Source organism: Nannobrachium achirus, assembly GCF_963921795.1.
Source record: "Nannobrachium achirus genome assembly, chromosome: 14".
NCBI lineage: Eukaryota > Metazoa > Chordata > Actinopteri > Myctophiformes > Myctophidae > Nannobrachium > Nannobrachium achirus.
Window position 1 is genome coordinate 21,828,340 of NC_137821.1, and position 13,054 is coordinate 21,841,393.

General features: G+C 44.3%; 1 protein-coding gene across 1 annotated transcript in view; it reads right to left on the reverse strand.

Moving 5' to 3' along the window:
• Positions 1-11,041: 11,041 nt before the first annotated feature.
• nhsl2 (NHS-like 2) overlaps positions 11,042-13,054 on the reverse strand; it is a gene marked incomplete at both ends in the record, with an annotated part of 231,149 nt that continues 229,136 nt past the window's right edge. Inside the window, one exon of the mRNA XM_080741471.1 lies at positions 11,042-11,405. Coding sequence (XP_080597597.1) covers positions 11,042-11,405 — 364 coding nt within the window. The remainder of the gene's footprint in view (positions 11,406-13,054) is intronic.

Genomic DNA, 13,054 nt, shown 5'->3' on the forward strand with positions numbered 1-13,054 from the left:
GCCTCGCAGCGCAAGGCGTTATGAGCTTGTAGATCGGCTATTTTCGGCAAAGAGGATTGGTGTAGGGGGGAGAAGTATTGACACTTGAACAGTGGTTAAATATCTGAAAACACAAATTGACATTAATCCAAAATACACTGATGATTACGTGCTGTCAAACAATGAAACGATTTGGAATCTATATGTGGCGGAGAGAGTCGCAGCCCCAGCCTGAAGCCTCAAAAGCCTAGTATCTGCTCTCGTTCCATAGGGATGCCCCTTTGGAGTGATGGTTAAGATATTGGACTTTCACGCGGGAGACCCGGGTCGAAGCCGGGTGGGGAGGTTCGGATCACCTCCGTTACATATATATATGACAAGGTTGTGGGGATGCCTGCTTCATCTCTCTCTCAACTAAGGGAGACCCCTGTACTACAGTGTCACAAAAGCATCAAAAGTAGCAGATCTGCAAGCTCGAAACACGGCGGGACGCTATTTGGGTATAAGTGGTTTGAATACCATAACACAACTGTGGTGGTTAATTGGAGATGGTCTCCCTGCTCCTCCATTGAGACATTTACTGCAGACCCTGCTGGGTAGGAACACTGCTGCCTTTTTGAGCTGAGCTAACCATTCCGACCTTGTCCCTTTTATGCCCAAATATGGAGAACCATGATGTCATCGATATTATGCCCATATCTTGGAATGCCCATATATGGACATACTGTGTCTCATGTGGTCTATGACATCAGATATCTATGATGTCAGTCATCTCCATATTTGGGAAAAGTTACATTTTTGCATTTTCCCATTCAAGTCAAATAAAGTTTATCCGAAAAAGAAAGAAAGAAAGTCAGACAAGTACTATAGTCTGGCAACCACACTAATGAATAAAAACTAAGCTACGGTGACTAAAACTATATAAGTATGACTATTATATTTACAATTTTGTCAACAGATTAAAAACTAGACTAAGATGTTGGGGAGGGACTAGTGGAGAAGAGATCCAATAGGACTAAGACAAGTCATTTTGTGCTTGGTTGCGTGCGGGCTGCGGGTGTCGCATTCTGAAAACATCTGATCTACAAGCTCAATGTATCGCAGTGTAAACGAGGCGAACAATTCCGACGCCGTCACAGCCCTCCACTGTAGATATCTTATATCTTAATAATAACATTTAGTCAACTAATACTAAAACATGAATGACTAAGATATGACTAAAACAGAATCAAAGTTAGCACCGTCTTATACAGACTGCAGCTTTAATGAAAAATACTAGTACAAACCAACTTTTCAAACAAGCACCTTTTATATTCGACCTGTGCTTTCACCCCGCTTGCAAAATAAATCAACTTACATCACAGACAAATGAACAGAGGAGTAAAACAAAAGCAACACTTTTGTTTTTAAGCATGAAAAATAATTTATTTATAATGATATAATAATTTCATCACATTGGCAATATATAGCTGCAAGGGGGAGGGGGTCGTTTTGTTTCTGTGTGGCCCCTCCCTCCCCTCCGTGCTACAGATTACACTGTTAAAATGGGGGGGAGGGCGAGGGGGGGGGGGGGGGGGGACAGGGGTTATTCAATACATACACGGAATATTCCTTTAAATATGTCTTCTTCAACAAGGAATAACAAAAATAGAATAATTCCCAGAACTCTTGTCTGCGTCTCTCTTTCCATAATGTCTCTCGTCATACTGTATCTTTCTTCACAAGCCTTCCATTCAGTCCACGAAGGGCTTATAATCAAATAGACTCTGCTAATACTCTGTGTTTGTATTAATCTCCCGGGGCGTATCGGGTGAGTGGGGCTAGTAGTACCCACACACTTTAGGCCGACACGACCCTGTGTGCGTCTCACAGTTTAGAATACCACTGTAAAAAGTGTGTTTTTCTGTAGCCTCAGCAGGCCTTTTTTGAGTTTTTCTGTGACTGAAACAGACACCACCCACCCGGCACTCGAAGGAAATTAAAACAAACACTATATGAACTGCAAAACACCCTCATTCTGCAGCCATCATAATGTTTTTATGGGGAGGGGAGGGGGGGTATATAGGGGCACATAATTGGACCACGTTTACTCAGGTCTTTCAGCATGGGAATGCTGCTGGCCTTGGATCAGTGCCTAGAAGCTATTCTAGGCCAGAGTTCCCATTTCACATTACATACACGTACTGTAAATGCGCACAAGGCCGACAGTATACATTGTATATTGTATAATATAATGTATACCAGGCTCATAATAAATGTGTACCATTAGCATCTTTAAAGCTACTTTGAGGATAAATTGTGATTTCTATGCGGGATTGGTTGAGTTGGCATTGGTCAGACAATCATTCGGAAAACGACCTTCGGAAATAACGAAGGCGGTCGATATAAGCGTGATGCTACTTCGTTGAACGACAGCGTCTTACTCACGGTGAGAATAGACGATCTATACGCTCACAACGCGTCGCATCTGTGACATGTCACAAGCTTGCAAATCGTCTATTTTCGCCACCGGGAGCATGTTAATAAGGCCGTTCTTTTTACATACCGGGAGCTTCGCAAAAACAAGCGATCCGAAACTGTGTCTGAGAATATTTCACATCAAACTATTCATATACTGTAGTAGAAGCCTCCCTCATAAAGGCTAATCTTTTTAATCCATGTTGGGAAAATCCACCTTGTTCAGGAAAAAGAATCCTGTGTGAATGTACTTGACACAAACAAAATAAAAATATATTGTCAGGTGAATGAATCACATGGGGGGAAGAACTGCTCCTGTGGTGTGAGGACCTTAAAGATCGTCACGATCGAATGTTGAACAAGTTTTGCATTCCAACAGATAGCCGTTCAAGAGTCATTAAATGGTTAAAAATATATTGTAAACTAGTCTTGCTTTGTGTGAGTTTCCTGTGTGTTTATTTTTTTTTGGGGGGGGGGGGGTGGAGATTACCTACATGCATGATACGTCATATGAAAGCTTACATTCTGGACATTCTTACAACTGAAAAATGACCAATGGCTACTTGAGGGCCTTTCCTTCAGCCACAGTCACGTATGCTGTGTGGCTTTGTATCTTTCGTATCTGACTGCATGCGAGAACGCAGCATTATTTAGGGGCTTGCGATGATTCGTTATGCGTTCGTCATATTGTCTTAATTAAAGAACTTGCATTGGCATGACAACACAGGATATATAACTGCTGTAATGAAGCAGCATAGTCGACCCGGTCGAGATAAACCATAAATCGCTGTGCTCCGCCGGGCTTTGGAGAACATTTAATGCTCTGACCGAACATTATTACCAATGTTCTTTGCGGGCCAAGTCAATAAAAACAACTGCTCTTGAAACGCAGTGCAGGCGGAGAGCCACAACCCTCCCTCTTGTTTGTTTGTTTTGTCTCCTAGCAACAGGTTCGCCGTTCTCGCCGTTTCGTGTGACCGTAAAATTAAGAGGCCTTAATTAAATATAACTTTTAATAACTGTACTCTCTCTCTATCTCTCCCTCACTGTTACACACCGTGTTTGTCTCGTTCTCCCTCGTTTCAGCCATCTGCCCAGAACTTGCTTTAATCACGCCCCTGGGAAAACGGCGAGCGAGAGAGTGAGAGAAGAAGCTTTTAAAGTGATTATGTGTGTCACACACGAGCTAGAGAAAGGGAGAGGAGAGGAGAGGAGAGGAGAGGAGAGGAGAGATTTTTTTTACCCTGGTAATAAAATCGAAGAAGACTTCGATTTTAGTGATTAAGAATTCCCTCAAACATACAGTACATAGATATGACAAATAAAACAGACCCCTCCAACTTTCAAACAGTAAAAAAAAATACAGACGATCTATAAGCTCGCAGGGCCAACAAGCTTGTGGGTCGTCTGTTTTCGAACAGCCAAAGTAAAACAGGGCAGTGGTTCTCAAACCCATAGCTCTGAGAGCGTACAAATGGAACCGAATTTGGTTCCGTCTGTACCCTCTCAGAGTTACAGACCAGCAAGGGTCCATTTTAGAAGCTCCTCAAGGACCGTTGAGGGTCCCCGGACCTCACTCTAAGGAACCGCCGAAACAGGGCTTACTTTAAGTGGTTCATGTCTATCCTTCAGTCGACTACTTGAAATATCCAACGGCCGCTTTGACAAACTCTTATCGTCGTTGTCGGGTGGAAACTAGTATGTCCAAAACTGTCTGTTTTAAATGATTTAAACTTTTGTGCGACGACCTTGTATGATGAAGCAGTGCTTTACTTTGCGAACAAATGTACACTTTTGAAACTTGGAGATACAAGGTTTCTGCCCGACAAGCAACGTTATATCGTCCAGTTATGTGCCACGGACCACGGTGGGGCAGAATGTACGTTTGGCGCTCCATTCCAACCAACTCCCCACACCAGGTGACGTCACTACGTCGTCAAACAGCTGGCGTGGAGTGTTTTGTGTGTGGTTGGACTTGGAACGACCTGGCCATACACTACTGTCTGCAGGGCCTTCCTTCCACCATGCATGGCAGAACACGGCCTGCAGGGGGCGCCAAATCTCCAAATAATAAGGGTGTGTGTGTGTGTGTGTGTGTGTGTGTGTGTGTGTGTGTGGGTATCTGTGTGTATAACAATACCAAGGCAGCTGAATACAAAATAAAAGATACAAAATAAGAACACAGGTGAGGGGCGTCAAAGCGTGAGGGCCCCATGATCAGTATACAAGGCAAACCAACACAGAGTTTCATAGCTTCAGTTATGTGTTTTTTTTTTCATTCACTAAATAATTAAAACAAGCGTCACTTTGACTAGTCGTCATAAATGGTGATAATTTGTTCTTGTCCTTCTCCCTTGTTTAGTTTTTTTTGTTTTGTTCTCAGGATGATGGAATACCTGAAGGGTTGTTGTCCTTGTAAGAAGAGAGCTGTGAGGGTTCTCTCTCTCTCTCTCTCTCTCTCTCTCTCTCTCTCTCTCTCACACTCTCTCTCTCTCCTCGTGCCTTTCCAGCTTTCCAACACCAGGGGGAGCTGTGACTCAGTAGCACCTCGGTTTCGTTTGCTGATTGGGAGTCAGACGAGAACCCCTCTTCCCCTCCACCGTCCAACCACCAGGGCAGAGGGAGAGCCGGTCGGTTCTGAACCGCTCTCCTAAAAATGTAATCCTTTGGAATCTGGCGAATCTGGTCCAGGTCAAACTGCACAGGTTGTCCGTTGTTGGGGGAAAAAAACTTGAGGTCCTTGTACTGCGAAACGGGCTCAAAACGCCTGTCTCTGTCTGCCGTTGGTGAATGTTTGTGTATGTTCGTCCCTCTTCACGCACATCCATCCGTTCTTCCATCTACGCACACGCACACGCACACACACACACACACAACACACACCCACACCCACACCCATCTGTTTTTCTTGTGGCAGCGATTTCCGTAATGCAGATGAAGACAGAACGATAGCACGTGGACAGAAAGAGGAAAAAAGACTGAATGAATGAATGAATGAATGAATGAAATAGGTAATATCTGTTTCCCCCCCTCCCCTCTGTGTGATGTGGGCACCCTCGGATGGAGAGAAGGATGTGTGGTTGATATTCAATGCATTGACATTCACAGCGTGTCTCTCTGTCTGCCCATGCAGCTCTCAGATGCATAGCGTGAATGCAGAGAGACGGGGGGGGGGGGGGGGGTGGGGGGGGGGAGGGAGGGAGGGAGGGAGAGAGAGAGAGAGAGAGAGAGAGAGAGAGAGAGAGAGAGAGAGAGAGAGAGCAGGGGCGTCAATTTGGGTATGGCAGCTGCCATTCCTTGGCTACAGGGGGAAAAACATAAAATGTACTTCTTAAAATAAATTCATCATGCCTGTTGCTAAGGTATGGCAACATGACTGCGTGCGTGCAAGACACTGTCATGTTGCCATACCTTAGCTTTTGCTGAACTGACGCCACTGAGAGAGAGAGAGAGAGAGAGAGAGAGAGGAAGGTTAAGGTGTGTTAGTGGGGGAGGGGTCAGGGAGGAGAGGAGAGGAGGAAAGGGGAGAGGTAGAGGTTGAAAAAAAAGAACGGAAAGAGTGCGGCAAGAGACGGTTGAAAGACAGTGGAGGGTGGAGAGAGAGAGAGAGAGAGAGACTGCTTGCAGCTACAGGGAGGAAAGGAAGGATGAGACGAGACATGAATGAACGAGAGAATTATGACAGAGACATTGCAAGGAAAATGAGATTGCAGTAAGCAGTGAAATATAGAGGGGGAATATGGAAATGTGTGAGGCAGAGTCAATCTGTGCTTTGTGAAAGGAGAGAGCAATATATATATATATACCTGTATATCGTCGCTGCCGGGCAGAAACCTCGTATTTCCAAGTTTCAAATTTGTATGTTTTTTCACAAGGTAAAGCCCTGCTTCATCATACAAGGCCGTCGCACAAAGGTAGTGAAAACAGCAGATCGTTGTGTGCTTGTAGATCTGCTGTTTTCACTAGTAGTTCATTTCTAAAATGATAAATACAAAACGAACGGTATTGGACATAGAAGGTTTTCCGACTATACAACAACTATATATATATATATATATATTAGGGTGGATCTTAAATGACCTTTTTCTGATTTTCTTGAGTCTCACCCCCCAATTATGTTCCAATGTACAAAAAACTGCTTTGGTTAAAATTTGGTTGAATTTCAAGCATATTTAGAGGTAGCTCAATCAAGTCAAAGATTGTACATTTTATTGGTCAAAATCGAATTGCACTGCAGGCACATTTAAGTTATACATTACACATTATTCTTATACTAAGCACAGAAATGATATTTTTTAAGCTTACAAATCTAAACACAAATCTGATTACATGTTTGTCATATGTCAAACCAGAATTAATGTATTGTAGGTAATAGCAAAGCAAAGAATGACAATTCACTGCAGTATAGCAATTCAGTAGTTACTGATCAATTAAAGTTTGTTTACGGCTATCGGGATACTTGTGCCGATAGTCCTGCACAATTTGCAGCAAGTATTGGAGTTGGGACTCATCTTTAGTAATGAGACCACAATATTCTTGTATTAGGTCAACCCCACACTCTGCATGATCATTAACAACATTCATCGCCTTCACTACAGCCAGAGCTTCTTGGTAGTCCTCCCTGGGCTCCCACTCAAAGCACCTTGGAAAAAATCTTCAATGTTCTTCCTTGCAATTGTTCCAAGGTCAACAGTAATTCTCTTCATATGCCCCTGTTCACCATAAGTGATTGGAAAACTTTAGAGAAGCAGCTTTAGACACCTCAGCATTTATTGATGAACCAGATACCTCGCTGCTCGAGGTATCCGGTTCAGAGCTCCAGGAGCTACCCATCATGCCCGTTGGATGGCAAAGGTTATTTATTGTATGAAGATCTGGATGTTTCATGGCCAATTCAAACTGACCTTCAGGGAAGAAAAAGCATGCATGGATTTGTGCATTTTTGCAGTTTGCAATTATGTGAAGGCATGGATGATGGCACCTGTTGCTGTCAGCGCTCCACTAAATTACTTGGCAGCTGTTAAAATCGTTGCTGGAATATTCATCAATAAATGCTGAGGTGTCTAAAGCTGCTTCTCAAAAGTGTTCCAATCACTTATGGTATTTTGCTCCAGAGATTGTCGGACTTGCATTGTTTGACAGTCAAGTGAGCGCGCAAACGAAGAGGCTGATGGTGAGAGCCATGAAAGATGGAAATGAAGATCATGAACTGAGAATTACTGTTGACCTTGGAACAATTCCAAGGAAGAACATTGAAGTGCTTTTCAAAATGATGGATCTCCCAGATGACTTCCTTGACGTTGATCCCGATGAGTGGGAGCCCAGGGTAGACTACCAAGAAGCTCTGGCTGTAGTGAAGGCAATGAATGTTGTCAATGATCATGCAGAGCGTGGGGTTGACCTAATACAAGAATATTGTGGTCTCATTACTAAAGATGAGTCCCAACTCCAATACTTGCTGCAAATTGTGCAGAACCATCGGCACAAGTATCCCGATAGCCGTAAACAAACTTTAATTGATCAGTAACTACTGAATTGCTATACTGCAGTGACTTTCGGGGTTTTTGGGGGTAAACAAGGAAGTGGGGCTGTGTACTTGTTGTGTGTTGTGAGTATGATTGAAGAGTGTGCAATAAAGACATGTCATTGTGCACGTTAAATGAAAAATAGCAATTGTCATTCTTTTCTTTGCTATTTCCTACAATACATTAATTCTGGTTTGACATATGACAAACATGTAATCAGATTTGTGTTTAGATTTGTAAGCTTAAAAAATATAATTTCTGTGCTTAGTATAAGAATAATGTGTAATGTATAACTTAAATGTGCCTGCAGTGCAATTCGATTTTGACCAATAAAATGTACAATCTTTGACTTGATTGAGCTACCTCTAAATATGCTTGAAATTCAACCAAATTTTAACCAAAGCATTTTTTTGTACATTGGAACATAATTGGGGGGTGAGACTCAAGAAAATCTAAAAAAGGTAATTTAAGATCCACCCTAATATATATATATATATATATATATATATATATATATATATATATATATTATATATATGATCGTGTGATCGTCGTGATGCGTGTGGGTGGCTGTTTTTGGATTTAAAACAATATCTGTCGTTTATTAAAATCCATTAGCCAGTTGTTCTCTTCATACTGTACAGTATCTGAGCTAGTTTTAGAGCAGCGATGAGGACAGAAGAGACAAGAGGAGATGACGGCGTGATAATGACTAGCAGTGGAGACTACGGCGCCACCTGTCAGGGGTGACAAGCTACTGCGACTAGTAGGGTACTCGCATGAACAGAGGGAACTCTTGCATGATCCATAATGTTTGCATGCTTGGAGAAAGATATACAGGTATCGACACTGTCGGGCAGAAACCTCATATCTCCAAGTTTCAAATTTGTATGCTTTTGTAAAGTAAAGCCCTGCTTCATCATACAAGACTGTCGCACGAAACTAGTGAAAATAGCCGATCTACAAGCACACAACGCCTCGTTGTGCGAGGCGTTGTGTGCTTGTAGATCGGCTATTTTCACTATTCTCAATCATTTTCAAAACGATAAACACAAAGCGAAAGGTTTCGGACATAAAAGTTTTCCACCCGACCACAACAACGATATATTCTGTCTATCTTCCGCTCTCTGTCTCTCTTTCTTCTCTCTCATAGACAGGCGCACATGCACGCACACACCCGCACACACCCACACACACTCATACACACACGCACACGCGCACACACACACGCTCTTAGGTCCCTTCTAACATCTAACAGTCCTTTTGGTCCCGACACCAGAGACCATTTTGAATATAAACCCTGTTTCTTTTTAACCATGTCTGCTTCATACTCTCCTGTGTGGAAAACTCCACAGGCATGGTCCCATCTGTGCACACACACGCACGCACACACAGGTTTGGGTAGGTCCGTGTGACGCGCAGGGTTCTGTGTATATTCCATGGCATTGATCCCTTAGTGAGTGAATGTGTGTGCGCGTCTGTTGTTAACTGTGATGACGTCTGCAGTTTGTACTCTCCGCTCTGTACACTTGTCTGTAATCGTACGGTAGGTCCACATTTATAGGTCCATTGTTACATCAGATATGCCTTTGTACACGATACACAAAGTACAATCCGCGAGGGCAAAAAACAAAGACTAACGTTTAAAACTGTCATATAGTGTACGTAACAAAACACGAAAAAAAACTAAAATATGCATTTTCTTCTATGTCCGACACGGACGAGCCCAAAAAAATAAAAATGGATTCCGTGAGGGAAAAAACGACCTCCGACGCCACAGGGAAATGAAAAGTGCTTCAGATCAAAATGTTGTTCGTTGGCTGGCTACCGTCCTCCCGCGACCACAGAACTCCACGTGGAATGTGTCAGCAACATCCTTCCTTTTTGCGCGTCCTTCCTTTGACGCCGCGTCGCTAAACGCGTCGCACGCTCGTGATTCGTCCTTTAGTCTGACGAAAAGAAAAAAAAAACTAACTCAACTCTTCAGACATCTGTCGTGTACGTATACGTCGAAATGAACCTGAAGTCATCGTCCGTCCCCCGTAAATGTAATGGTGGAATTGTGGTACGGTATTTACCACAGGCAGGAAAAAACAGAAACTGATTATGTCCTTGGATCTTGTGTTGTGTTGTGTCTTAGGTGCCACTTGGTGGCACGGAAGTACACAGCTAGAAGTTATCAAGTCATGTGCGTCACCAAAAAGATCTGGTACTGCGATGGGTACGATGACACTGGTGCTCCATGATTACAGGCCAAAAGAGTTCAGTCAATGGCATTCGCTATAGCTTATTGTCTTTAAAGTCTCTCTGTCTTGGCTCATTTTATTCATATACAGGCCTTATGCTGTAACGTAGATCAACTAGACACACCAAAGCACTTCAGTGGGTCTGAAGTCATTCCGATTCCGTCATCGGGGAATCTCACACATTCAGAAGGAGCCAGGAGTGAAGAGATCCCCTCCACATCCTCCCTGTCCCCCATTTAAATCATGCTCTACATCCATCCATCCATGGATTCATCTTTCCTGTCTTCATCCTCTCCGAGTCTCCTCGTAGCAGCTCAGAAGGACTGCACAATGCAGCGTGGAAAAGACAACTGAAAGGTTTCTCCCGTGTTCATTCCTATCGCAACGGGAACACTGTGTATATGTACGCTCCGCGCATGGGATGGGTTGATAGAAAGGACAAAAAAGTATCACTCCAACGTCGGACACACACACACACACACACGTACAGAGAGACCGTTCCGTGCAATTAGGTAAGCTCCGATTACAATTGGACAGCTCATACGTTTTTTCAGCGGTAGAAGCCATCCGGTTGGACGTTTTAGTCAGAAGTACTCAGCCCTCGGCTTGGGATGGGAGGTGGGCTCTGTGTGTGTGTGTGTGTGTGTGTGTGTGCGTGTGTGTGTGTGTGTGTGTGTGCGTGCGTGCGTGCGTGGGTGCGTGCGTGCGTGCGTGTGTGTGTGTGAGTGATTGTGTAGGGGGCGGGGGGCAGATTGTAGAATCGGTTCAGACGGTCGGGTAGTTCGGACGATTGGTTCATAATTTCCGTTGTAAAGTTCTTCCCGTCCCGTGGCCTCAGTGGTCGTTTGGCGCCACGCCGTTCCCGGACTCGACCTCACACCCGTCCTCGCTCGCCGCGGACGGGGGCGTAGCGGCGGTGGTGAACTCGGTGACCCGGCGCGCCAGGGGGTTTGTGCTTTTCAGGAGCTCCATGGCGGAGACTCTGGCCCCTCCGCTGGAGGACTTGCTGCCTTTCTTCTGCAGCAGGGCGATGAAGTTCTCGTTCCGCGAGCTCGACCTCTGACTGCTGCAGCCGCCGCCCAGGGTCATCGCCCGCATGTCGGCCGCGCTGACGCTGTGCTTGACCGGCGACGTCAGGCTCTGCCGGCTGCCGAACGAGTCGGTGGGCTCCTTACGACCCAGGACTTTTCTCTTGGACCTGGGAGAGGGACAGGAGAGAGCAGAATAAGACAGAATGAAGCCATAATAAGAAATAATGTGTTTGTAATTAGAAATAATATGTTTTCATTAGACAGAAACAAACACAGTTATACCTTAATTAACCCTACATTATGTTCTAATTAGAAATCGAATAAGGGATCGAACACACTGCCCGACTTTTTGAGCCGATTGTGCTGTCTCCGACCATTTTTGGTGTTCGCCGACAAAAACTGACGCTAGATCGGGCTTTGCTTGCCGAGGTTTTGCTCGTTGTGTGTGAAAAGCACTGCGAGAAGATCTGGCCACGATTATAGTGCTCGGCGATTTCTTCCCGAGCGTTTCTAGATATCTAGCAATTGATATTTGGCTCTGTCGCAAACTGGACATACAGTATGAAAGACACACCGAGAAGAGCTGTGACTAGAACATAATGTAAGGGTAATTAAGGTAACAGTTTGTTTCTGTCTAATGAAAACGTATTATTTCTTTTTTTTATATATATCATTTTTATCCCACGATTTTGTAACCCATTTTTTTACCCAGTGCCAATTGCCTAAGCTATGTAATCCTGGGCTCTGCTCTCCCTCTGCCGTGCCTGGGGAGACAACGGACTCACCTCATGCTTCCTTCAATGCATGAATAGTCCAAGTTGTTTCTTTTCACCTGACTGGGGGGATTTCCCCGGTATGGACATAGCGCGTGGAAGGAACACGTTATTCCAACCAGTTCCTTTCCCCTCCATCAGGCGCCTCGGCTGGCCAGGGGGAGGCATTATAGAGACCAGGATTACTGCATGTTTTTGTGATGCTATCTACCCTAGGAGACACGGGGAGAACATGCAAACTCCACACAGAAAGGCCCTTTCGCCAACCCCACCTAGGGTGTGGGCGCTGATGACGCGGAGGAGAAAAAAAAGTTATTATTTCTAATTACAAACACATTATTTCTTATTATGGCTTTATTCTGTCTTATTCTGTACTGTAAATTAGGGTGGGACCTGTTTTTTAAAGGGGGCGTGACACGGCCAAAACAGCTAATTATGGCTATCAAATTAGCCAATTTTTTTAATGATGTCATGTACCCCCATGTTAAATTACCCAATCAAATTAATTTATTGTAGTTACTGTACTGAAAGTAGTACTTTCTGTACAGTAACGGCAATACATTAATTTGATTGGGCTAATATGGGGGAGGGGCGGAGACTCGCGGAGTCGAGTATCCATATCATTATCTTTTGAAACTGCCCCAAAAAAAGCTGTCCGAGGCGTGTTTCCGACTTTCTAAACCAACTTTAAATCAGTTCTAGGGGTAAAAATTATACACCATTCGCTATAAAATGGTAAAAAAGTACATGTCTTCTTCCAAAAAAGGTGTCAGAGATTCGTTACGAGGGTCAACACGCTTCTCCCCGCCTAAGGGACGGTTTTGTCGGCCATACCCTGCTGTGTCTTCCGCTAAACCTGACTGGAGGACCTGGCCGGGACGCGTGATTATGGATCCCACTGGGAAAGATGGAGAACGAGCGTCCAGCGATCTCCTTCTCCTTGAGCCCTTTTAGCAGACATATGTCCTGCTGTCTCGGAGGACTGAGGTCCGTGGCTCATACACTCTGTGTGTGTAGCCTGTGTGTGTGTGTGTGTGTACACA